General features: G+C 43.0%; 10 protein-coding genes across 10 annotated transcripts in view; 6 read left to right on the top strand and 4 right to left on the bottom strand.

The window, feature by feature from the left end:
- AK88_05155 (uncharacterized protein) overlaps positions 1-94 on the top strand; it is a gene marked incomplete at both ends in the record, with an annotated part of 1,476 nt that extends 1,382 nt beyond the window's left edge. Inside the window, one exon of the mRNA XM_012482757.1 lies at positions 30-94. Coding sequence (XP_012338180.1) covers positions 30-94 — 65 coding nt within the window. The remainder of the gene's footprint in view (positions 1-29) is intronic.
- Positions 95-221: 127 nt separating this feature from the next.
- AK88_05154 (uncharacterized protein) lies at positions 222-677 on the top strand (the record flags this gene model as incomplete). The annotated part of the gene is made up of 1 exon (XM_012482756.1): positions 222-677. One exon carries the CDS (start codon positions 222-224, stop codon positions 675-677), a length of 456 nt encoding a protein of 151 aa, XP_012338179.1.
- Positions 678-705: 28 nt separating this feature from the next.
- AK88_05153 (uncharacterized protein) lies at positions 706-5,997 on the top strand (the record flags this gene model as incomplete). The annotated part of the gene is made up of 1 exon (XM_012482755.1): positions 706-5,997. One exon carries the CDS (start codon positions 706-708, stop codon positions 5,995-5,997), a length of 5,292 nt encoding a protein of 1,763 aa, XP_012338178.1.
- Positions 5,998-6,849: 852 nt separating this feature from the next.
- Positions 6,850-7,389, top strand: AK88_05152 (uncharacterized protein; the record flags this gene model as incomplete). Its single annotated transcript, XM_012482754.1, has 1 exon — positions 6,850-7,389. The coding sequence occupies one exon, from the start codon at positions 6,850-6,852 to the stop codon at positions 7,387-7,389; it is 540 nt and encodes a 179-aa protein (XP_012338177.1).
- Positions 7,390-7,875: 486 nt separating this feature from the next.
- Positions 7,876-9,228, bottom strand: AK88_05151 (uncharacterized protein; the record flags this gene model as incomplete). The annotated part of the gene is made up of 1 exon (XM_012482753.1): positions 7,876-9,228. One exon carries the CDS (start codon positions 9,226-9,228, stop codon positions 7,876-7,878), a length of 1,353 nt encoding a protein of 450 aa, XP_012338176.1.
- Positions 9,229-10,625: 1,397 nt separating this feature from the next.
- Positions 10,626-12,416, top strand: AK88_05150 (uncharacterized protein; the record flags this gene model as incomplete). The annotated part of the gene is made up of 1 exon (XM_012482752.1): positions 10,626-12,416. The coding sequence occupies one exon, from the start codon at positions 10,626-10,628 to the stop codon at positions 12,414-12,416; it is 1,791 nt and encodes a 596-aa protein (XP_012338175.1).
- Positions 12,417-12,868: 452 nt separating this feature from the next.
- Positions 12,869-13,819, bottom strand: AK88_05149 (uncharacterized protein; the record flags this gene model as incomplete). Its single annotated transcript, XM_012482751.1, has 3 exons — positions 12,869-13,014; positions 13,151-13,504; positions 13,732-13,819. The coding sequence occupies 3 exons, from the start codon at positions 13,817-13,819 to the stop codon at positions 12,869-12,871; spliced, it is 588 nt and encodes a 195-aa protein (XP_012338174.1).
- Positions 13,820-14,970: 1,151 nt separating this feature from the next.
- AK88_05148 (uncharacterized protein) lies at positions 14,971-18,088 on the bottom strand (the record flags this gene model as incomplete). The annotated part of the gene is made up of 5 exons (XM_012482750.1): positions 14,971-16,016; positions 16,153-17,066; positions 17,267-17,481; positions 17,601-17,750; positions 17,891-18,088. 5 exons carry the CDS (start codon positions 18,086-18,088, stop codon positions 14,971-14,973), a joined length of 2,523 nt encoding a protein of 840 aa, XP_012338173.1.
- A 2,776-nt stretch (positions 18,089-20,864) lies between these two features.
- Positions 20,865-22,409, top strand: AK88_05147 (uncharacterized protein; the record flags this gene model as incomplete). Its single annotated transcript, XM_012482749.1, has 1 exon — positions 20,865-22,409. The coding sequence occupies one exon, from the start codon at positions 20,865-20,867 to the stop codon at positions 22,407-22,409; it is 1,545 nt and encodes a 514-aa protein (XP_012338172.1).
- A 1,253-nt stretch (positions 22,410-23,662) lies between these two features.
- On the bottom strand, positions 23,663-25,252 carry AK88_05146 (uncharacterized protein; the record flags this gene model as incomplete). The annotated part of the gene is made up of 1 exon (XM_012482748.1): positions 23,663-25,252. The coding sequence occupies one exon, from the start codon at positions 25,250-25,252 to the stop codon at positions 23,663-23,665; it is 1,590 nt and encodes a 529-aa protein (XP_012338171.1).
- Between the last annotated feature and the right edge of the window lie 1,231 nt (positions 25,253-26,483).

Genomic DNA, 26,483 nt, shown 5'->3' with positions numbered 1-26,483 from the left:
TATTTGTTCGCTTCATTCCCCTCGCACAGAGGGGTTCCCGGATCTTCCACCCCTTCAGATCGACAAATCGGTCACACGTGAAAAATTTGCGTAAAGCATCCAAAACGCAGTAATGTATTAGTGCCAAAGGAGGGTTCCTCCGAACGCACGCGCGGTTTAAAGGAATAGGACGAGACGACCCAAGCCCGTACGCTCCCCCTCCCCCCCCTACACACCTTAACATGGAGCTGAACGACATACGGAGAAAGGTTGAGAGCGAAAACAACAACCGCATCCACATCGCGAAGGCCAAGTTCCGCAACTGCTTATGCCTCTTCAACAGCTACTCCAAGTGTTACGTGAACATCAAGAAAAGCTCCAACAGGGAAACTTCCAAATATGACAAAATATATGGAAATGAAAACATCAGACTTGGGGAAGAAAAGAAAGCGAAGAATTCGAGCAAAGAAACATCGCTCGAGTTTACCTATCCCTACCGGTACGAACAAAACAGAAGCGTCTTCCTAATTATAAACAGCGAAAACATCAATTCTGGAAACTCTAGCATATGCCACAACGACATTATATACATTATATATAACAATAAAAAGTATGAACATGTTAATGTGCAGAAGAGGAAAAAAAAGAGGAAAAAAAAAAAGGAAAAAAAAAAAAAAAAAAAAAAACGCCTTACATGATGGGAAAGGAGACAACTATGGCAGTCTAATGGGTTCAATACCGACCCAGCCATTCGACACCAACCCGATGTACAATAGCACAATATTCGAAACAAACAACATGAATTTCGGTGAAACATATGATAGTAAAAAAAAAAAAAAAAAAGAAAAAGCGGCCCAAGAGGGCCTAGCGGCATTAACAAGTAAGGCAGGAAAATTAAGAAATAAAAAAAATTTCATTTACTCAGATGATGACGATTCAGACAACAACTACGAACACATTTTTACACACATCAATTCTAACCTGCACTTTTTGAGTGTGTCGAATGATCACATAGAGAAGGAAAAAAATCTGTACATCCAAAACGAAAGGTATATCAACTCTAAGGATGTTATATTTAGGAAAATGAAATTTAAAAAAACCATGTTCCTCAATTTGGACACATATAACTCTTGGATAATCATTAAGAAAAGCATATTGGTAAATGAATACCTGAGCCGCTTGGCCAAAAATGACTTGGTAGATATAAACGACGTTCTCTACGACGTTGTCAATATTCGCAGCAGAGTGCTGAACTGCTACACCAAGGTGTACATAAACGATTATTTCCTACTTATTAATAATAAGACAAAAGAAATTTTGGGTGTCCAAAAGGTCCCAGTAGAACGCCCCTCCATGGCTAGTGTCCACAAGGGTAGTACCCACACCGGGGGGGAAACTAATCCGGACAAAACGGAACCCCTCTTTAGCAACTCTATGGAGAATTACGAATCTAAGTACTACAACCTTGTGCTCATAAAAAAAATGAGCCTTAGCCATCTCTTCGGAACCGCCACAGACATCAATATCACCTTTGCCTTCCACAATGTATGCCTGACAAGTTACAATAAAATTAATGACAACAGCTCCTATATGCTCATCTATAATTATAACCTAACCAAGGAGACTCAAATTTTTTTAATAAAGTCCAGTGGTCGAGGTGAACAAATAAGAGGAACCGACTCGCACAATATTCAACAAGGAACTTGCCACGAAGACTATATATATTTCAATAACTATATAACAAAAAACATTGCGGAAAACTACCTCAGTTATAGTCTGTACATTAAGGAATGCCTCCTCATCATCGACATTTTGTATGTCCTGAACAACAGCTATGGGAACCTGATTTACATTAAGGAATATTACAAGTATGACCACCAGACGTACTACTCCTACGTGTGTGACGTATTGGAGAAGAGCAGGAGGGACCCAGAATTGGGGCGGGACGCGAAAGGCGACTCCAGCTCCGTGTATTCCTTCTCGTCGGACAGCGATCAGGATGATAGCAATGGAGATGCCACAAATGATGATGACGAGGATGGTGAGGAGGAGTCCTCCGCGTCCGCCTCGTCCGACGCTTCCACCGCGTCTTCAGAGCAGGTCAGAGCCAAAGCCAACCTGACCACTGAAGAGAAGCAACTATTCGGTGAGCTCAACAACGACCTAGTGTACCTGATGCCCAAGTACAAGCTGGTGTTTCACCCGCTCGTGCTGAGCGATCGAGAAAGCAACAGCAGCCATTTGGAAATCACCAAGGAAATATTAAAGCTCGGAATTTTCCTAAGGCGCATCCAGCGATTCGTCGAAATTAACAAAAGAGGACAATCCTGTAATTCCACCTTTGACATGTTCTGCTGCTGTCTGTACAACATCAGCATGCACATCCTAAACCACGTTAACAAAATTGAAGAAAATGTTAGAAACGTATATAATTTTTCTAAAATTTATATGAAGGACGGCAATGGGGGGGCCTACTACCCCCCAGGGGGAAACAAAAACTGGGAAAAAATCCCGGGGACTGAAACACAACAAACCCGATTAAACGAACTACCCATGTGTTTGTTTGACGCATATACCTTATCGACATGCACAGATCCAGAGGAAAAAAAAATTTTCTTCAGCATCAACAATTTGTTTCGTAAAAATGTCCACGACTTTAACCTCTTCTTCAACATTAACATTGACAAGGCAGAAGATATTTCCTTGTACAAAATAAAAATCATTGTCCTCCCACTTCTGCAGATAGGAAAACTGCTGAACAAAATCATTAACAAAATTATTACCAAGAAACAAATGAACAATTCAAGGTACCTAATTGATTTGATTTACAAGTTACAGGAATACCTACACTCAGATAGCATCAACAAAACTGTTCTCATGTATCTTCTAAAAAATATTACCACCCCTTTGTTTGACTTTATAAAAAATTACATTTTCTATGGTAAGGTGAAGGACACACATAGAGAATTCTTCATCCACGAAAATAGGAACATCACCCCTTATTATAAACAGACGAACAAATTTTACTGCACCAATATATTTAAGTACATTTACAAAAGATATATAGACATGTCTACTAACTATTGGGGAGCTAAGTATGTTATCCTGAACCGTAAGGTTCCCACTTTTTTGAAGAATGTATCTTATCACATTTTCATCACGGGAAAGTACATCGATGTCCTTTCCGCGTGCTCCAAATTGTTGACTCTTCAGAGTAGGCGTAGACATCGCCTATATATGGACGGGACGGATTTCCACAATGATAGTGCGATGCGTGGGTGGGGAGCACCAGAAGCGGACACCCTATCCATGTGCGCAGCATCTAAAAGGAACAATCACGCAATGGACTGCGCCTCTCCCCAAGCTGAAACACACCAAAGAGGGGTACACAACCCGTGGGAACAGGAACAACAGGGAGAAGAGGAAGAAGAGGACGAACTGTATAACAGCCACGCCAACCCGCTCCGTAACAAAAAGACGTGTCTCCTAATATACGATGGAAACAACAAGACGTATGAACACCTCATACACAATCAACACCTATTTGCTTCCAAAAAAATGTTCGAACTGTACATAAAAAAAATAGACATAAAGGAAAAAATAAAACATCATTATTTTTTTTTCTTCCTACAAATTAGTGACTATTTAAAATATTTTTACATCCTAGCACATGAGCATCTGGAAAAGCTTTACAATAGCAAAAAGAACAGCAACGTGTTGAACAAGCTAAAAAATTTCTTCGACATATCTTTGAGGTCATCTGTACTCTACCATCTGAAGTATCGGCATGACTACAACGTAGACGTGTCGGACATTCTAAGTATCATCGATAATGTCAATCTTATTATCGACTTGAGGAACTTCTACCTGAATATGAGCCAAGTCCATGTTGGGGGAGAGCACCAGGAGGATTCCCTAGACAATGACCAAGCGAACGGTGGAACGGCGTTGCTTGAGTGGCAACAGGGGGAAAATCAAAGTGGAGTATACTACCAAAAGGGACACCTGAAGGATGGAAATTCCCCTACAGGAGGGGACCCCGCGCAATCAGAGGACGACACGGACTTGGACAGTGACACAGAGAGCTCCTCGGATGAGGACCCACAGCAAGGAGGAACATCCCTCACCATGAAAGAACAGAACAATAGCAAGACAAAAAAGAAAACCAAAAAAAAGATGCAAAAAAAAAAAAAAAAAAATTATGCTACTTTGGGAAAAAGGACTCAAAATGGGCCCAATCTTGAACAGCAGCATCTCCTGGGAAAAAAAAAAAAAATACTAGCCAATCTGAAAAACAATGTACTCAATAACATACACAATAATATGCAAACTAACACAAACGTAGAAATATACAAAGGCTTGATCCTGTCCTGTCACAACATGTTTCCGTATAATTTGATTTTCAACAACGTAACCATTTTTAAGTACACATTAATATTTCGTATTTTAAATTATTGCAAATATATTGAGCATAAACTGACCGAAGTGTGGCTGAACCACATGTTCGTAAAAAATATATTTATAAATGAGGAATGCAGAAATAATTTGATGATGTGCATACATACCAGGGAGTGCATGACCCACTTCTTAAAGTGCTACACGTATCACCTACAGAACGATGTGATCAAGTCAGAATATGCTCAAATGAATACCAAACTAAAAGGAACTCTCATTTTTGACGACATTATACACATCCACAATGCCTACCTCAACAACATCCTCAGGTATTCATTTATAATGAACCAAAATATTATTAACTCCATTTTGAAATTAATATCGATATCGCACATTTTCACTAGACATATTTTGAAATTCAATTTTAACAAAAATGAGCAGCTGGAACGTGTGTCGTCTCGCGAAAATGGCAAAGGCGATCGCAGCGGGGTGAACCCTAATGAAGGTCATAATGGACACCCAAGTGGAACCCAAAAAAAGAAAAAGAAAAAAAATAATTACCACAGAAAATTTATTCAAGAACTTCTTAGCGACCAGGCATACATCTCCATGATTCACAACACCATTAAGCACTACGACAAGCACTTCAAAAATTTTTTTCTCCACCTTACTGATTATGTTAGCAACAACATCGATGACTATGCACACAACTTTTTAATCAAGTTGGACTACAATTTTTATTACACCAACAAGTACAAAATTAGCAACGCTCACGTGGCTGGTGAGACCAACGAGGAAGAGGAAGCAGGGTTCACTGCCACTTCCGCTGAATATCGCACCGGAGGAGGAGAAGAAGATGAAGGTGTTGTTTCACAGGGCAATTCGTTCGAACGGGGTAACTACACCCAGCAGGGAAGACATTTCAGTGGGCGAGTCGGCGGTCCAGCAAGTGGGATCCCCCCGAATGGAAGCCCCTCGTCTAGCCCCAACCGACTGGCTTACAACCAGGAGTATGTTCACTCAGTAGACCATGCCGCCGTGGCGTATGATCACCCCTCAGACCACGCCCCCCTCTCGCACGAACAGGCTACCTACGCTGCGGGGTATTCAACCAATTATGAGGCGAACCCTCCCCAGGCGCATCCCCGCCAACGATATGTCCACCAATCAAGAGGTACAACTCATGGAGGCGACCAGGCGAACTACAACCGAAGCGGAAACGAACACAGCGTACACTATGCAGACGTGCACAGCCCAGTGGCACACCGAAGGAACAATTACCCTCAAACATACCTAAACAATGAACACATGCTAAGCGAAAACAGGTTCGCCGCACATCACCTGAGCAGTCAGAATACCCCCTACGGAATTAACCCGTATGAGCAAGACCAGGGTGGCTATGACAGCAAAATGGGCAAGTGCACCAACAGTAGTGTCACCTACAGCAAGTTAAAGAAGTACGGCGCGCATAACAATGAGAACCTGCACAGCATGGATGCGCCACGCATCAACGCGGCCAGCATCAACGTCAGCGGAATCGATGTGAACAGCATCGATATAAGTGGCATCGACGTGAACTCCGTCGACCAAAACACGTATAAAAGTAAATACATACCAAAGTAGGGCCGCCGTCCTGCACAACGTGGAGCGACTCCTCAGACCTACTTGCCTCTTGCATGTATTCGACTTGATACCCGCACGTAGGTAAAAAAAAAAAATTATGCATACTCGCACACATGCATGTCTCTCTGTCGAACGAAGGAACATAACCTGCGGAGTCGTACACACCGTAAAAAGGAACCATTTTGTAAAACCTTTTTTTTATTTTAATTTTACTCCCATTTTTCCTCGTTAAGGCATCATCATTGTGCATCAATTTGGCATAACGAAAGTTACATATGTACATTTATAGGATGCCCCTTTTTTTTTTTTTTTTTTTTTTTCGTAACTGCGTATACACGTGTTGAAGTTGGCTACATTTTTGTGGAATTATGCCCCATCGTTTACCCCCACCGGCACCTCAGCAAACGCATCGAAAACAGTGCGAAAGCATTTACCAACTTTCATTGCAAAAGGGAACATCAAAGCAGAGTCACACCTCCCTTTTTGCAAACACCGAATGGCACATACAACAAAGGAGAATCAGTAAAAAAAAAACAAAAACTGCCCCCAGTGTACCGATTAACTGAGTAAATTACTTTCATGTCCCCCCCCCCCATTGACTAAGGAGAGGAGGTCACTACTACGCTGGTGTATGTGACAAGGAGTCACACAAACAGGAGGGCCAAACCACAACGGGAGAAGCGTGAACCGGGGTTGTTACTCCTCCATACAGTGTAACCCAAGCAACGTAAAAATTGTTCCCTCTCCTTTTCTCAGGGAGTGCAAACTTGAAGATAGAAAAAGGGTGAGTGCCCCACGCGTAACTGTACTGTATGTATACCACACACACACATATAACATCTCTACAAGAAAATGAAGTGCGAAGTGGATCGTCCCGTTACGCAAAATGCAGAGCCAAATGGGAGCGCAGAAAATGTAGCCAAAAATTACATGAGTCACTTATATCAATTCCAAAACAATGAAATGAAAAAAATCCATGCGTCTTACTTTGAAAATAAATATCTGGGTCTATTTTTTGGAGCATCCTGGTGCAGATATTGTGTAACTTTTATACAAAGAATAAAGTTTTTTAAAAAAAATTTTCCATGTATCGAAATTATTTACATCCCTTTTGACAAGACATATAATGATTATTTAGATTTCCTAAAAGGCACCGATTTTTACAGCTTGCCTTTTGATAATTATCTGTACATTTGCAAAAAATTCAATATTAAAAATCTGCCGTCCTTTATGATTATAGCCCCGAACAACAATGTGCTCGTGAAAGATGCTGTGCAGCTCATCAAAACGGACGCCTACGTGAATAATTTCAAGTCGTTAGTAAAAAATTATACCGTTCATCCTAGCCATTTCAAAATGGGGAACCGCTTCTTCGACTTATTTTGCGCTTAGGAGAAGGGGGCAGGCCTATCCCCTACCACGTCACACCTATTATGCAACTGTGTAAAGTTAGCCCTTTTTTCCCCCCTGTTTTATGCACTTTGTTTTTCCCTATTTTATTTTGAAAATTTTGTGTTTACAAATTTGGACACCTATCCTCGCACAAAGTTATGGAAAAAACGTGGACGCGGTTAGAGCGCCGCCGAATGGAGGCCCCCCGTGGGGGGACAAAACGAGTGAAAGAGAGGTGTTGTCCACCACGGGGTGAAGACCACGGCACACGATTCGTGTGAACTGAGGCGGGGAATGCGGGCGCCCCGTCGGTCATAGGGAAGTAGTGCTGCATAGTAACGTGCACACGGTATGTGGAAGCGCCCCCGAGGGGGGAAGGGGTTTCAACGGGGGAGTCCTCAATGGTGGGCGCACCGCGTGACGCTCCTCCGACTAAACCCCCTGTGCACACCGCTGCGCACACCGCTGATTCGTTAGGCTGTGCCCCTACACCGCGTACGGGTCCAGTGAAGTGACGCCATCCATGACCTCCTTCAGCTGCTTCGAAAAGCGAGCCAGCGTAGCCCCGTCGACGAACCTGTGGTCTGCACCATAAGTCAAGTTCATCGTGTCCGCAACAAGGATGTCGGATAAGTCGGTTAGCTCCTTCTTCTCATTTTTTAAAAACAACTCCTTCTGAATTTTGGACAATCCGATAATACACGCCTGGTTATCAAACACAATTGGAGTGGCAAAGGTGCCCCCTATGACTCCAAAATTGCTTATGGTGATAGTACCCCCAGTGATGTCACTTTTGCTCAGCTTCATCTGCATGGCTTTATCACGTAGGGAAGTCAGATCCTTTTGAATTTCAACCATATTTTTCGATTCCACATTTTTTATATTTGGCACGAGTAAACCATTTGGGGTGTCCATGGCGACACACACATTATGGCTCTTATAAGTAGTGTATGTATTTGTTCTTGAATCAAATTTCGAGTTTAACAATGGGAAATCTTTCAACACATTTGAAATAAGTTTGATCAGTATACTTGTTAATGTGACGTTCACGTTGTCCTTCTCTAGGACGCTATTCTTTATTTCACTTCTTGCGGCGATCAAATTATGTACATTGTATTTTTCGTTTAAGTGAAACAGGGGGATACTCAGAGAATCGTTCATACTTTTACACATAGCTAGTTTGATTCCTTGCAGTGCAACTTTCTCCAGGACATCTCCATTGAGGTTACTTCCTGCACTTGATATTTCTCCGCTTTTCACCTTCTGATGATACTCCTCCACATCTTCCATCCTTATGGCGTCTTTAGAAAAGTAACTTCCAATTTCGTCCACGTCCAGTTTGTATTCTTGGGCCTTCTTCTTAACCCCTGGGGATGCTTTCACAGTCGACACCTTACTACCTTTGTGCTGTACTTGGGATGATGAATGTGCCTCATCTACATCTGCCTTCCCGTCCGCGTGATGGTCTTCCATCTCTTCACCATTTCCCTCCTCTTCCACAATGTTATCCTCTGTGTCAATTTCGCAAAAGTACGACCCAATTTTAATTATGTCCCTCTCCTCAGCATACCTTTTCACGAGCACTCCACTGTACTTGCTCGTTATATCAACCGCTGCTTTGTCACTCTGAACAGTTAGAAGAGTCTCCATTTCGCTCACACTTTCTCCTTCCTTTTTATTCCACTGAGTTATTTCCACCTCAGAAATTCCCTCTCCAATGTCAAACAGTTTACATTTTACTATTTTAAGTTTCACGCTACTAGTACTGATGTAGCGAGTAAAGGTGTGGCTGCTCATGGGCTGCACTCGCCTGAGGAGACTCTTCGCCCTTTGCATCATCGTTAGGAAGGGAGCAGTGAAATAAGGAAGCGGTACGGTGTGTAGTTACTTGCGTAGCGGACGCAGAGTTACAAAGAGACGTAATTAATGAGGGGAATTATGCGGGTCAGAGGTAACCCTTTCGTGCCAGCCTGTTGAGCTACTTGTACAGGCGGAAAATCGCCTCGTGCGTGACTTTGCTCGTTCCCCTATATTGGAGGTGACCGATGTTCATTCCGAGGATGCCCAGTTCGTCACTCGAGCCTCTCGACGAATGTAGCTTCCTAAGAGTATAGTATAGTACAGTAATGTGTACACGGTGGTGTTGCGTATGCGAGAAGGATAACCCCTCTGGGTCGTTTTGAAAAAGCAGAAAAGGAACAGCCAAAAAGTACAGCTCACATAAAAACTCTTTGTTTTTTCCTTCTTTGTTTTTATGGTAAAAATGGAAAAACAGTTAGGCCACCACTATGTACAATTTGCTTTCAGTTTTAATTAAAAAAAAAAAAATTAGGAAATTCAAGGGTCGTTTCAAAAAAAATTGTGTGGCTTTCTCTTTTTCCTTCCCTGTGGGGGTGTCATCTTTTGTCCATCATATTGCGCCTATCATTTGGCCCACCATATTGGCCTCCCATTGCCCTCACCCTTAGCACATTTCCCTCCCCCGGAAGCACTCCAAAGTGCAGACGATACATAAGCGGAAAAGTCGGGTCAAATAAGGAAAAAATTCCAATGGGCATTCCCCTTGGCGGTGCCAAATTTGGCGCACCAACGGTCCGTAATTACCCTGCGTGTGCTACATTATCAGAGGCCTTTGCCTTCTCTCGGTTCACCTATTCTTTTGTTTCCCTTCTTGCTTATTCTGATCCGCACCTACTACTGCCACTTTTACTACCACAACTGCACCACTACGACGGCTACTACGACGATTACTTTTTCGCAAAGGCCTAGGTCCTTCCCGATGGTTCCGCTTCAAGGGGCACTGCACCCTGAGGACGAAACAGTGCAGAGTGAGGAAATCATACCGCTCCGTCTGACGAAAGAACTGTATAGCGGTGACACCTCAAAAGGAATGATCATTTCACCCCCACTCGTTTACACGCGCTGCTGCTGATGTATAATCTGTGTGTGTAACGCATGTGCAGCGCAAGTCACTTTTAAAAGACCACAGGGCTGCTCGCTACAGGGCGCTAACCAGATGTATACACCTGGCCGCTACACCAATGGCTAGCCAAAATATAGAGGAACAAAATTATAAAAAAAAAATTGCGACGTGTACATATAACATGGTCAAATAGAATAAATATGCACCTCTTGTGTATCTCCTAAAAAAGGGGAGAAAAAAAAAAAAAAAAAAAAAACAGCTCCCCACTTAGCCACTCTCCATTCTCCGCATGCTGTTCCTTTACACCCCAAAAATGAATATCCCGAAGGAAGACGACCCCGGCAACCGAGCCATAGACATTACCATACAACTTGACAAGGACAAAAAAATGAAGGTAGTAAAGAAAGTCGTAAAGAATGTTGTGAAAGACCTCCCGACAATTCACAACGGAAGTGCCAACTGCGACTTGAGTGAAAAAAAGGAAACAGATGAATCCCACGAGGAAGGAATGAAAATGTATTTACAGTATTTCCAAAGAAGGATGGTAAAATATAGGGACACGAATATTTATGAGATATATACCTTAAAACAGGTCGAAGAAAAAATGCAAGAAATTGTCACGGACGTTGTTAGCCTCACGAACCTCCGCTATGATTATGCATACAGTTTTTTAAAGTCATACAATTTTAATTCGAATGATTTTATCGAGGCATGGTTTAGGAACCCAAAGGAAGTGCTAGCGAAGGCATACATGTCTCACCTTAACGAGGAAGATCTATGTGCAGATTGTGCTAGTGGTGATATGGCTCCTCTGTTAGTAGCACCCACCACTGACATGGGTAAATCAAGGCAAGAATTCCCCTCTAAACAAATGACTCAGACGGAGACAGGAACCAAATATACATGCCCAATCCTACTTAACGAGTATGACTTAAAAGACACCTACGCGCTCAAATGCGGACATCGGTACTCGAAGGAGTGCTGGAAAGGATACCTCCAAACAGCCATTAACAACGACTTTGACGAAGATATAATTAATAAAAAGTGCATGGAACCAGAATGCAAAGAACTCATCATGAGGGAAGACTGGAAAAATATCTCCGACACAAACAATGACCTCTTTGCACAATACCAAAATATCTTGGTAAAAATATTCATAAAAAATAACCCTAGTTTAAAAAAATGTCCATATGATAAGTGCCCCTACGTTATCGAATCTGTGATGCTACCTGATAATGGAGTCATTTGCAGATGTGGATACAACTTTTGCTTCAACTGCAAGGAGGAATTTCACAGGCCCGTTTCCTGCGCTATCATTAAACAGTGGAATGATCTGCTCACAAAGGGTGAACATAATGTTAAGTGGATTCACTCCCACACGAAGCAGTGCACCAACTGTGCCAAGTCGATTGAGAAAGCGTCCGGCTGCATGAACGTCAAGTGCATCTGTGGGTTCAGCTTCTGTTGGCTATGCCTTCAGCCCTGGGCGCACCACAAGGGGGGCTTCTACCAGTGCAATCAGTACGTCACGCAGAGGGGACCATTAAATGTGGAACCGGATACCACACAAGGTGGCTCAAAAAATGATACCCCCAACGAGACGCCCATCCTCACACCACAGAACCGCAAAAGCGCGCACGAGGCGCTTCACAAATTCAACCACTTCAAAACCAGATTCGACGCCCACCAGTATGGAGAAGAGTTTTCCATCAACACGCAGCTTCTTTTCCTTTCCCAGTTTTGTGCATCGAACAACATCCAGCCAACACATCGTATATATCATTTTCAAAACTCCATCATACAAACCATTAGATGCAGAAAAATCCTCAAGTGGTCCTATGCCTTCGCTTACTTTGCCACTTGGGATGACGAAAATAAAAAATATCTGTTCGAGTACCACCAAGGACAGCTAGAAAAAAACTTAGACATTTTACAAAAAAAAACGGAGAGTGTAAATTTGGCTCATTTCCTGACCACCAATTTGGATGTGAAAGTTGTTCGTGAGGTGGAGGAGTTGACCAAGACAGTCGATGTGTTTTTTAAAAATATCTGTGACTTTATGGAGAGCGCTTTTAGCTCCTGTGCTGAGAAACTCTCAGGTTGATGGCCATTTGGTGCAGCATAATTGGCCGCAAGCGACCGCGCGGGGGCATATCACACTGTTTAAATTAACCACATTTTGCCGCCAATCAAAAACATTTTTTTTTTTTTGTTTTTTGCGTATTTTTTGGTTACTTATATGCCTGTCTTCCAAACAGGGAAAAACATCGTTCATCACTGCAAATAAAGTTACAAATAAAGTGCAAACAGAGGAGAACACATGTACATGCATAGGGAGTACACCCCTACTGGGGATTTCCTGTTCAAAATATCGCTAACGGGTTATCTTTGCCCTTTTACGGAACTCCACGTAGAAAAAACAAAACGATCTGCAGCTCCTTTCACGCTTCTAAAGTGGCAAAGCTTAGGAGTATGCTGTGTGTAATTATGCGCATATGTTATCGCCACTTGAAAGGGGCTTAAACGAAATGGAAGCGACGAAGGACCCGCTACGATTTAACTTGAGATTCTGCGCTTCGGGATTGTCAGGGCGTATAGGGATAGCCTGTGGAGCAGCCCCTTCTCGTCTCGGCTCATACTTTTGAGGTAGGCCATCAGCTCGAAGTAGTCTGCATCTTGTGACAGTTCTATGTGCTCCTTGTCTGCGATGGGGGTGAAAAGTGTGATGTGGACATATGGAGCATACCACAAAACGATGCAGAGCAATCCAAAACGAATGCCTCGCAAACCACGCTATACATGTCTCACATCACAAAGATGCAAACTGTGCGAACTTACTTAGCGCGTACAGAGTAAACAACAAACAGTTACTCTCTTCTTCCATGGCCGAGGCACACGGCCCCGTGTACTTGGTCTCGCCAAATGAATTGAACCCAACGGCTGCCTCCAGTTCGTCGAAGCTCGTGGTGTGATTTATTAAGTTAACGTGTGAGGGTATGTTCCATGCCAAGAAGTGCGTCACTACCCTGGAGTTAATCATACTAGTAACCGTCACCGCGTAGGACTTGGTTTCGCTGTTCCTTTGAAACCACTCAACGGAGGGCAGCAGATTTTCGCCCCCACAATCTGCCCCATAAAACTTATCATCCAGAGCTTTCACCTTTTCGGAGTTGCATTTGTCCGTACCAAGATCTAAACAGATTAAAAAAAAAAAAAAAAAAAAAGGGGGGGGCAATAAGAACGGTGCCCCTAATGGGGAAGTGGCGGGATCACAATGTGGCTACATTCACAACCGCGCCTGAAAAATCTCATTCTTCTAGCATGACAACGTGAAACTGAAGCAGTATCGTTTTCATTCTCAGCGTGAAGTCGCCATTTTTTTTATTTTCATTTTTTTTCTCCCCCCTGTTTATGCACACCGGATAGTATCAACTCAATGTTCGCGTGAGCCCATTCGACACAGAGGAAGAGGAGAAGTAGGAAGACAGAAGACTTGACAGGAAACATTTTAAAATTGTGTAGTTATGAAAGCGGACAAATATATTTCCTTATTCTAAAGAAGGTGCACACTTGAAAGTGGGGAGAGGGAACTCAATGGACAGATATAAAAAACGACGCTCTTCGTTGTGTGACCTACTACAACGTCCACCCACGTGTGGGCATTTATATACAAACACTGTTGTGCGATGTAGATGAGAGTATTCCATCCCTCTACCCCAAGGGGAGAATTCAAGCAAAGAAACCCATTAAAAGTTACCCTCATGGGGGGTGTAAGTACACTGGACAGCGTATGAATAAAAAAAAAATCCCCAATACCCACTTCGACGCACATACAATGAGAAAAAAGAAAAAACAAAAAATGGTCATTCTTTAGCTGATATTATTAACCACTTCAGCAGCATAACACTGCTCGATGTTTTTGTTATGGGGATGTCAAATTGGGCAAGAAGGGAAGTGGCAGAGAAGACGCCGCAAAATTGTTGCAAAGCACCAAGGAGATAATGTAAAAAAAAAAAAAAAAAAAGGAGGGTCTGTGCCCGATGTGCTAACACGGGGTGATGTACTGCCTCACAAGTACAGACAATTTAAGCTGCTGATCATTGACCGCTCTCTGGAGAGCCTTTCCTCATCAGGATTTTAAAATATATGTACAGGCGCTCCCGCCTGGAGAAAAACGTAAAAACATAAAAACGTAAAAAACATGAAAGCATAAAATAAAAAGCGGAATAACCGCACATACGTAGGGTGTTAATGATGAAACAAACGAACACACGTGGTCATGTGGCGGAAGGAGTAAGCAACCCCCCCATATGTTCATACGCACACCCAGATGCGAATGTATACTAGGACATGCGAGTGGATCCACCTCTTCAATCAGTGAAATGCCCCTCTGGGGATCTCCTCCTGAAGTTGCATAACAGCTCACAATGTAGTGTGGGCAAGGAATAAAAAAACAGGAGGCTAAAGAGCCAAAAATAAAAAGAAAAATAAATACAAAGGCGCTTAGCGGAAGTAAGAGAACCACCTTCCTTCTTACCTCCTGAACGGTTAGTACCAAATAGGCCTTACCGCAAAAGGGGGTGAGCCCCGTGGCTGGAAACAAAGACAATTTCGATGATGACCTCGCTGTTGGTTGCCCAAGCTTACCGAGCGCCAAGTCAGTGTTTGCAAAAGTAGCTGCAGCATTTCCCGCCCGAATCGCACGTGTGTCCAGCGGCCCCTTCGTCATACATCCTCACCTCCATGTCCCCCGGGATGGCATGCACCTTTGGCTCATACTTATTAGCACCCCCCTGGCATCGCATATTCTCCTCCTGGATGTTCTGCACTATAACTCTGTTGTAGGTATTTTCTATGTTCTGTATATTCCGCGGGAAAAAAGGAGAAATGAGAGGATTGGCAGTTTTTAAAAAATCCTGATTTTTCATAACCTCTGATATCACTGGATTCCTATTTTGTAGATTAAAATTGGCGTTAATGCTTGCCCTGACGAAATCGTCATGGTAAAGTTCATGTGTCCTCAGGGTGTCTGTCTGAATCCACTTGTTTTGCAAATACGTCATTGCTAGAGGGTGTGATGGGTACAGAGAAGCCACAGCTTCTTCCTCCAAATGATCTTGTTTCTTCATCTCCTTCATGAATTCATCTACGCATTCGAAATTGTATCTTTCCTCATTTGCTGATGTGCCACTAACACGATCATTTGAATTTTTACAACACACATTGTAACCTCTTCCCTGTTTTTGCATTTGCTCCGGCCCTTCATAGGCGTAAAAGATATTTTGCTCTGCGTTTACCTTTTCTATTCCTTCGACTTGTCTCCATGCCTCCGCTTTGGTTTCGTCATTTTCGCCGTGTTCTCTCCGTAGCACTTCTATGATTGATCCGTATTGCGCGTCCTCACCAGTTTGCATGATTTCCCCATTTGAGATACCCGACTCGCTTTGCTCCATCACCCCGCTTCGTTCCTTCACCTCGCTTTTTTCACTTTCCATGGTCTCTTCCCCCTCGGCATGCTCTTCCTTGTCTTCTCCCACATCCTCCTTCTTGCTCGCCCTACCCGAGACATCCCCTTCCCCTTCCAAAGCGCCTTGTCCGATTTGTCCTTCATGTATCATTCCCTCTTCCGCAGATTCTGTGCCTTCACTTCCGTCTTGCTCATCTTTTCCAGAGCTGCTGCTGTCGTTTTCGCCTTCTCCTTCAGCTGCGTGTGGAGTAGGTGTGGGAATGGGGTGAACACATAAAAGGTGGTGGTGGTGAAAAAAAAGGTACACCGGTAGTAGAAGCACTACAAGACGGGAGTGAATTGCTGATAGCTACTCGCTTCGACTCGCGCTCACCTCGATAGTACGGGTACAGGTCACCATACTCCCTTTTCTTCTGCTCAGCGAGATGAGCATTCACGCGCATCCACATGGCGTGCACATCGTCCTGTGGTAACTCATTAGGGTTCACAGCACAAGCCTTTTCCATATACTTCCTGTACTTAATTTGTACATCACAAGGAATTGGTCTTATGACGTCTTGGATCTTCAAGTACGGCTTCTCCTTGATGCAGTCAACCTGATAAACATCCGAGATCCACTTAATTTTGGGGATGATTTTTCGCCTGACCGGTACAGGCACAAATGTATCTCTGAATTTCAAGACAGGAACTTCTACATTAACAACGACAGGCTTGGGGACCATATAAGGAACTGGCACGTCCACCGAAATGGGTACATGCTTCTGCACTTCTACGTTTTTCACAATTTTTGGCTTAAACACTTGTTCTATACGTGGCGTTGGTAACATCGAAGCATTCTTTTCCTTCAGCTGCATTAGGGATAGCTCGTTTCGCAATCCAAACATGGGATGGACTGCTGCTCCTTCGTATGCTTCACCATACGGTTCACCCCCAACTACAGCACTTCCCCAAGGAGTCCCCATCCCTGCATGTGCCTCCGCCTCTCCTTGCATGGGTCTGCTAAAAACGTATGGAAACATCTTATCCTTACTGGTAGATATTGTCTGCCCCCATAACTGGGACTGGTTCATCTCCATCTGTGCATTCCTAACCAGTTTGGCTCCTTCAGAATAATTTTTCGGTTCGTAAAATCTGGAATTGTTAGCATCTTCCTCCTGCTCTTCGTTGTCTTCGTGGCCTTCTCCTATGTCCCTTTCTTCATCTGGGTCTTCTTCTTTCTTTTCTTTCTCGTCCTCACTCTCGTCGTGTGATGTTTTTCTTCCCTCGGTGAATCCCTTCGGTACATACCTGAGCAGAGTATAGGGGTGCAGTTGGCAAAAATTGGGCAGACGGCATGACTGAACACGGCAAATGCAGCGTGCAGATGAGCACTCCAATTGGTGCACCACTTCAGGGAGTAATAAAAAAAGGGGGAAAAAAGGGTAGGGAAAAAAGGCAATGTAAAGAGAAGGACATAATACTGCCCTGTCTTATCCGCCTTTCCTTACTTGATGACGTATTCCACCGTTTCGACCTCCTGGAATCTCTGCATCTCCTTGACCTTTGGGACTTCTACAATTTTCTCTACGATCTTCTTTTGGAAGACTGGCCTTTGAATTATGTTTTCCTTTACCTCCACTTTGGGGACATACTTGAAGCAGTACTGGATGCGCGGCACGTCTACGATTTTGTCCACGAATTTGACCTCTGGGACTTCCACAACCTGAGGAGAAGGAGAAGCGGTAATGGGGCGAAGCGACGAAGACACTGCGTAGAATGACGGACTAGCCACCCGCGCTGCCAAACCAGGCACACAACAACCGAGGGAAAAAAAAAACGCACCTTTTCCACAATTTTGGAGTAATACTTGGGGACCTCCCTAATCTTGCTCTCGTAGGTTATTTTTGGCACCATCGTTTCTATGGTGCGCACGAAGGGCACCTCGACTGTCCTCGTCACGATGTCGACTGGCTGGTACGCAGTTATAGCAACCTGCAGGAGGAAAAAAGGGGGAGGGGTGCAGAAAAAGGCGCATAAAAAAAGGCCCACAAACATACCGCGAAATGACACAACGGGGGGCACAAAATTCCACATGCTGGAGCACAAACGCGCAAGAGCCTCCAGAACCTTACATATTCCCTCTCCGTGCGCTGGCTAATTTCGACGGCTTTGGCCTTGTCGGGCTCCCCCTCGATGATCTTCTTAAAGTCCCCATTTTCCTTCCCCATGTGTTGATCTAACACGTCGTGCCTTCGTTCGTGCACAACCTTTTCCGTGTCCTCGCTTTCCTCCCGACAGCAGTTGCTGTTACCCTTGCACGCGTTAAACATCTTCCTCAAGGGGGAGTCTGGAAACGGTGGTACTTTATTTTGGCGATTGGGCGGGCAGCAAAGATGTTTTAGCTTCAGTTGTTGTGTGTGTCTATGCGTATGTACATGCTTATGCAAAAGTGTTTCTGTTTGTGTGTGTGTTTTTTTTATTTTTTTTTTTGTGAGCTTCGTTAATTTTCCCTTTGTTCTAAAACATGGGACAAAGTAACACTTAGGTCTATTCTGTTGACTCCCTTCTTGGGGGTAGAAAAATAAAAAAATATTAAATAAAAACAACAATGAGAAATGAAACAAGCAAATGAAAAAAAAAAAAAAAAAAAATGAAATGAAAAGAGCAATACAAAACAAGTTAACATTGGATTCCCACGCGCAGGCAGTGTACACCTCTCTGCAGCGTCAGTTGTAGGGACGCACATTTCTGTCCCTCTTTAGTCCATCCATCCCCGGACAGATGGCACAGTCTTTGTTCCCATGTGTGCAGTGCCTGTTCTACATAATTTCCCTTTCTTGCATGGCAGACAGCACCTCTTAGCCAATTCCGTTGCTGCACATTGTAACCCACAAGTGGAACGTATTCCCGACCGAAGCAGCATGCCCCCACCCATACGGTACACAAAAGATTAATTCTACATTGAAGAAAGGACTGGACCAGCATATGTAGAAATTGATGTTTCCCCCTTTGGCACTTCACCGCAATTTATTTGGTTAGGAAATGAATTACTTGCACTATGGGGTAATCGCTATTTCTAATTTTTTTTTTTTTTTTTTTTTTTGTACTCCGCTTTTTGCTGCTATTTTGTGAATTCCAAAAGTTCCTAATTCTGTTCCGACTAGGAAGCACACAAGGTAATCTGTCTTTCCTTTTAATAGTGAGTCCCCAACGGGGTGGAATCACACTGAGAATAGCAGCAGAGGAGATGCGTAGCGCAGCAGGAACTCTGCTCCTTTTTGTCGTAGTGAGTAGATAATCTTATTTAACCATTCCCACCCCCTTCAAGGGGCACATTTTGGCCAATTTCGAGGAGCGTACAATTGGCTTACCCCTCCTGATGTGATTTGTTCCTAAAAGGGTACACCATGGATACCCCTTTTCTGCATCTCCTTCCTCCTCTCACCCCACAAAAAAAAAAAACTACTACATGCTACCTCTCCCATTTCAGCTCCAACAGCGAATTCGTCTTAGGGAAGCTGTTTTCCCTGTTGTACTTGCTGAACCTTTTTTTTCTTTTCTTTATCGAACGCAAAAGGGAGGGTTCAAATTGCGGCCCTCAAGCGTCTGCACCGAAATGCATGGTCAGCATATGGCTAAAATGGGAAAGTAGGAAAGTGCCAAAGAGTGGGCAAGAAAGAAAGTTTCACATTAAATATACCCCCAAACGGAGTAGAACCAAAATGTACGATTACCAAAAATAAACTCATTTGAGGAAAAGAAGTGTTCATTTAGTGTGTTTCTATGTAAGGGGGGAACAATATCTGCCTTACCATGAGAATAGCAGATTTGGGGTGACGAATGGGGGGCGCCCAAGATGAGTACTTAGCCATGTGGGACAATGCCAACGCTTTTGCCATTCCTCAGTGGGATGTGCATAAGGGTGGGGATAACCCGTTCGTAGGAACAGGCTTACACATGCTAAGGAAGAAGTGGACAGTAATGCTGTGAACTGCCTCTGAAAAGGGGGAAAAAATACCTGTGCAACACCCTACGAGTAATACTTCTAACGCAAAGGAAAAAAAAAAAAAAAAACAGAACCACTTGATATAGGTAGACCCATGCTCCGCGTACATCTTATGTCCAGTGCCAGTTGACATAGGTACTTTATTCCTACCCCAACGCTTGTTTTTTTTTTTTTTTTTTTTCCTGTCTACATGTGGAGTGTCTATTCCGCTTGGAAAATTCTACTTATGGGTGTGGGGAATGCCGAACGCCTGCGGCAGAAAATGTTTCAAAATGGGAGGAAAAAAATGGCAAAAAAAATAAAGTCAACTTTGCAAAAAATTCAATGCGAACGGTAACTAAATATCAAATTAAACTGCCTTTTTTTTTTGTGATCCACGCCGACACCGGTGCACCCCATTTGTACACAGGATTCTACAAATTGTTTTGTTGTTTTCTTGTTTGGGCCGCATGTGTCATGTTGTCATGTCACTTTGTAATTTTATCTTGTTGCCATTTTTTTTTTTTTTTTTTTTTTTTTTTTTTTTTTTCCTCAAAACGGAATTCCCCCCCGCGCGCATACACCCCAGGTGTGCACATGTTAACAAGTGAACAGAAATACAAAAAGCAAAATTCCGCGAAGTACATCCGCTCAATTGTCCAAATTGTTTTTTCCCTGTGCGGGTAGGTGTATACACACACTTCGCGTGCGCACAAGTATATTCACTTTCGAAGCCGTAAAAAAAAAAAAAAAAAACAAAAAAAGTACATATATATATATGTATATAATGTCTACACCTATTTGTAAGTATGCCACAAATTCAATGTCTATGTGGACCCATTCGTGCCCCATAGAGTGATTATTTAAATTTCCCCCATTGTTACTCTACACCGTCTGCGCATTTTGCCTGCACGGTGTTTGTCCTTCATTCTGTTTTCGCTAGCTCAGTTTTCTACCAATTGTTCACTGACTACTCATTGTTGTTGTCTACCCATTTTTTACCGGCTTCCTGCCGACTCCCCCCTGACTACACTTATATTGCCCCCCCTAGGCGAGCATCTTCTCGTCCTATTTAGTCCGTTGGCATCCTGCACACCCCAGTCCCTACCGCCCAACGCAACATGCTGAACAACTGCGGCGAGTCCAAGTGCAGGGGCTACGCGCAGAACCTGTGCGACCAGCAGGGGGAAAAGCAGACCATGCAGAGGGACTCGAAAGAACAGTACTACCAAGTGGCGCGTAACCTCTTCGCCAACGGGGACAACTCGGAGAGAAGGGAAGGGGGCTCGATGGGTGGAACAAGAATGCTAAATAGCAGCGCGATGATAAGCAGCGGGGACGCGCCCCCCCAGAATGCCAGAATACTCAAACCACTGGTCCAAGAAAAAGTGGTCGAAATTATGAAGCCAGAAATTGAAGAAAAAATAATCGAAGTGCCACAAGTGCAGTATATAGAAAAACTTGTAGAAGTCCCACATGTCATTCTTCAAGAAAAATTAATTCATGTGCCCAAGCCAGTGATTCATGAGAGAATCAAAAAGTGCCCCAAAACAATTTTCCAGGAAAAGATAGTAGAAGTTCCACAAATTAAAGTGGTGGACAAAATAGTGGAAGTGCCTCAGTATGTGTATCAGGAGAAAATAATTCAAGTGCCAAAAATCATGGTGCAAGAAAGGATCATTCCAGTACCTAAAAAAGTGATCCAAGAGAAAATTGTCGAAATTCCTCAAATTGAATTAAAAAATATAAATATTGAAAAGGTGCAGGAAATTCCAGAATATATTCCTGAAGTGGTTAAGAAAGACATTCCATACACACAGATAGTGGACCGACCTTTTCACGTCGAAAAAATTGTAGAAGTTCCGCACGTTCAGCATATATACAGAAACATTGTCTCCCCTCAGTATAGACATATACCAAAACCTGTGGAAGTTCCAATGGCACATTATAGGACCTTCCCTGTTGAAAAGCTCGTCGATAGGAATGTGCCTGTCCCGGTTGAACTTCAAATCGTCCAAGAATTTCTATGCCCTAAAATTGAAGCCAGATATAAAGAAATTCCTGTCCCTGTGCATGTACAACGAATTATTGAACACCCTATTCCTAAGGACGCCATGAACAACCCATTTCTTCTACCCCTGTACTACCAGGAAGACAATGTCGACACGGCATCCACTAAGAGCAGCTCGAAGAATTGCTTCGCGTTCAACTGGAACAATAAACACAACGCTACAAAAATTAACAAAGGCACCAACCAACCATCTGTCGAACTCTTACTACATAATGACAAATATCACAATAAGGTGAACACAAATCAGGATATGCACATGAGAGCCAAGTTTGTTTCTCCTTCTGGGAATGTTTACCCCAGTACACACTTGAGGGAAGATAACCCGCTAACTGCACAATCGGCTTATCATTACCCAAATGGTACACAACACACTAGTACGTCCCTCAACCAGCTGTACAAAACGCAACATGTCACCAGTCAGACGGCTTACCCTTCCAACTTTAACACTGCCATGCTTTCTCCACAAGATCAAAACGATATGTTTAATGGGAGCAACTCCATGGGGTTTACCCACCCAAGTGACACTGAACTGGGTAATGCTTACTCTCCCATTTCCGCCCTTGGCCAGGTCTCTCCGCATGGCGAGTTGAACTGATCGCCTTGGGGTGGGGGTGGGGCCACCTCCATGTAACTGCATGCGCATGTACAACACACATATGCGCATTTTATGCCCCCGTAATAAGCATCTCTCCCCACAGAGCCCTCTAAAAGAGCGATTTAGAAAGATTTGCAAAATTGAACTGGGACGTCTACACTGAACAATTGGAAATGTTCCGCTTGGGACGTGGTTTTTTTCCCCCCAAAGGGGTGCGTTTTTGTTAGAATTGTTTTGTTCCGTTTTGTTATCCTTGTCTGCAAGGCTTTTATCCAGCCGCTTCCATTTTGCGCTATTTGATTTCTTTCCTTTTCCGTGTGCACGCCCCTGTGTAGGTACGCGCACATGTTAGCATTTTTTTTTGTTCTCTCTTTGGACACCAAGAACGTTTTAATTATTTTTGAGTGAGTCTCCACCCCGTCCTTATGCCCCTTAACGGGGTAAGCCACTCTATCACACTGCACGTGCGCAGCTACTGCGGAGACTCGGGCTGGCCTAGTAAAGCAGAGCTCCACTTCACCGAGAAAAAATATCATCACGATTACGAATTGGGTTTCCTTTTCTAAGTTGCGTTTCACGATTAACAAAAAAAAGAAAAAAAAAAACAGCTGTATGTACAGACATGCATATGAACATATATGTATATATGAATGTATTACATATATATATGTTGTATATATATGCACATATGCATTCACAAATGGGAACGAAAAAGGAAGGACATTGTTACAAGGCACAGGAAATGGGCAGAACGAAAAATTAATAAAAGACAAAAGAGGGTGGGGGGGGGCTATGATCATTATAAACCGATCATTAAACATGCGTATGTGCGCCCTGCGCGTGGGGTGTAAATGTGCTCATGTATATATTTATATATATCCGTGTATACACTTGTGCTTATGATTGGAGGGGGTGGTAGAATAGGCACATTGCACACCTCCACGCATAATTCCCGCGTGTCCAGGAAAAAAAAAAAAAAAAAAAAAAAAAAGGTAGTTAGCTAGGTATGCAGCTAGCTAGCTAGCTATGTAGAGGACGCGTGAAAAAAAAAAATAATAATAATAATAATAAATCGATTTACCAACACTTCAAAATGCTTAACAAATGTATTACTTGTCGTGATAAAAATGTGAAAAAAAAAAATTAAGACAAATGTTACGTATTCATAATTACTTAAAAAATGGGAGGTCAGAGTTGGGTTGCCTTGACCTCCACGCTAAGCAGTACACTAACCGCTAGGCTCGCACCACCGCTCAATACTCGTGCGAGATTATCATATCCTTGGGAACTTTGGTGGGCAAATCAAAGCCCTCCGCCTTCATCTCGATGAAATGTCGGGCGAGAGAGTACTCGAACAAGTCGAGGTAGCCATCCTTGGTGATGTCGGCGAGGTTCCAAATTTTGTGCAGAACGGAGCTGGGCAATTTGCTCTTGATCAGATCAGGTTTCACCTGCTCACCCGACAGCTTTCCAGTGTCATCGGGTCCCAGTTTGTAAAAATCGTCCGAATATTTCGAAGTGTCAATGGGACTTAACAAATATTTCTGTTTCACCCACATGGGAATTTCTCCAGAGGTCAGCTCCAAAAAGGGAGTCAATTTATTCTCAACGATGGTGCCTTCCTGGGTTTCAAATCGGGATTGATCAACGTTAACGGATTCTTTTGGGATCATTTCTAACAGTTGTGGTATATGAACATTTAATACTTTATTAATTCGTTCGATCTTTTTTAAGTCCAGCTTTGGAATGTTTAACCAGTCAATGTCGTGTAGTTTTTCTCGCATGAATTGTACATTGGGAAAATCACCCAGAGGTAAGTTGTACTCCTTGGCGACGTCTTCGTATACTTTATCCAAAGTTCTAATTAGCTTATTCTTAATATAGTTTTTCCTAAAGTAGGGTAACTTTTTCCTCAAATGGGACAGCAAATAGATATGCACCTTCAACGTTCTACATCTTTTAATAAAATCGTTTAACCGAATCATGGTGGAGTTCCTTGGAATCTTGGACAACTCCTTATACAGATCAGAGGCTTCTTCTTCGAAAATATTTCTATTTTCATCATGCATTAATTTCCTATCCCAAAATGAGCCTATATAAACTCTATTAACTTCTGGTGTATTTATTACAATTCCCAAGGACCACATCAACGATCCATACACCCTCATCAGCTGCTGCGTGTTAATTGTATCTGCCTTATTTAAAATAATTCGTATCTTCGAATCCTGTCCCTTTATCGCTTGTATGCATCTTCTGAACTCGTCTGAAATATCCAATTTATGTGCATCAAATATGAGTAGTATTAAATCTACTCTCTGGGCAAACCAGTATATGACCTTTTCGAAGTCGTATCCCCTACTGATTTGCTTTATTCCACTTAGAACACCAGGTGTGTCAATTATCGTTAGTGACTTCAACACTTCGCTTGCCGTGTTGGAACACTCCAATTTGGAGAGGAAGCTATTCCCAAAACTTTCCAACTGGGAAAATGGTTTTGTTATATCACTGACAAGGGCATTTCCAGGAATTAGCTGCTCCTTCTCATTATACATGACTGCTACGAATTTATCCGTCGTCGGCTCTGGTCCTATTCTCATTCCACAATACTCCTTCTCTATGAGGTGCTTTATAAATGTCGTCTTCCCTGTTGAATACTGACCAAGCAGCAGGATCATCGGCTTGGACAGAAAATCACCGCTCGTTAAAAGCGGCTTGTAAAAATGGTAGTAGTTGAACTCATTCTCCAATTCCAGAATGTATGTTTTGTACAGGGAGTACAGCCCCTCCAACACGTTATCGTAGACGACCGTTTCTTCCCCGGTCCTGTAGAGTAGTTTTTTCATTCTCCACACTTTTAAAAGGGTGTTTTGACGGCGGCAGGGGGGGGGGGCTTTCTTCGTGGCTCTTGCCAAAATAGCGCAAACTCCGGAGTTTGCTATAATATATATATGTCACGTGTTTTGCCTATGGCGAGCGCCACACTGTAGCCGAGCTACAAAAAAGTCGAACCGAATTACTGAGTGGCAAGCTCGCTCCTCGGGGGCGTTCAAGTCATAATCGCCCCTTTGGCAGGTGTCTCTAGCGTGGCGGCGTTCTGTATCGCACTTTCACGCATCGAGAGGACACTCGAATAACGTTATTGTCCTATTCCTATTCCTCTCCACACTTCCTAACGCACCGATCCTGTCTCAACTATTTTGCTTTACTTTGTTTTCTTATTTTTTTCGTAAAGCAAAATGTACTACTCTGTGCTGCTGTGTCACCGTCTCACAGAGTGCTCCTCGTCATTTTGGCGCACAACTGAGGAGGGGTCACTATTTCAAAGTTACAAATGGAGAAAAAAAAAACAAAATGGCGAAACTAAAACTCGATATGTTTAGATAATATGTAAGGGGTATATGTGGGGGTTGCAACCTGCCTCGTTGCGGGCATTCAAACTTCGCAAATGGCGAAAACTGCGTGAGGCCTTGGCTAAAAAAGAGCTGCTTGAACAAATTGATACAAATAAGCGGGATGGGACGTAAATAATATATACAATACTGTACATGTAAACATTGAAAATGCTGCGTACCAACGTGCGCGGGTAACTGCTTGCCTCTACAAGTTCGATCGACGCTTCACAAAGGTACGTCACTTCAAATCGAAAGTGCACTCTTTTTCCTCTTCAAAAATATATTTTGCTGCTTAATTTGTCGAAGTTGGTCCAAATTAGGGAAATTCAAAAAAAAAAAAAAAAAAAAAAAAAAAAAAAATTGCCACTATAATGCATGCGCAGTACATGGTGCTATTTTTTGTACTACATAAATTGGAATACATTTTTCATGTTGAAGGAACTATGTAAGTTTACCCATTACTGCAAAAATAAATTGCCTCGCGCGTCAACGTTTCAGCTTTTTAAATTTTGGCGCAATGCCTTCTTCTTTCGCTAAATGGCACGGCCATACGTATTTTACCCCCGCGGCAGGATGGTATTAAACCGCCCGCCCGGAAAAGCAGCTAAATGGAAGTTCTCTGTATTGAAATATGCTCACTTTAGTTGCCAAAAAAAAAAAAAAAAAAAAAAAAAAAAAAAAA

This window comes from Plasmodium fragile, assembly GCF_000956335.1.
Source record: "Plasmodium fragile strain nilgiri unplaced genomic scaffold supercont1.97, whole genome shotgun sequence".
Taxonomy (NCBI): domain Eukaryota; phylum Apicomplexa; class Aconoidasida; order Haemosporida; family Plasmodiidae; genus Plasmodium; species Plasmodium fragile.
This window is presented reverse-complemented; position numbering and strand designations above follow the sequence as displayed.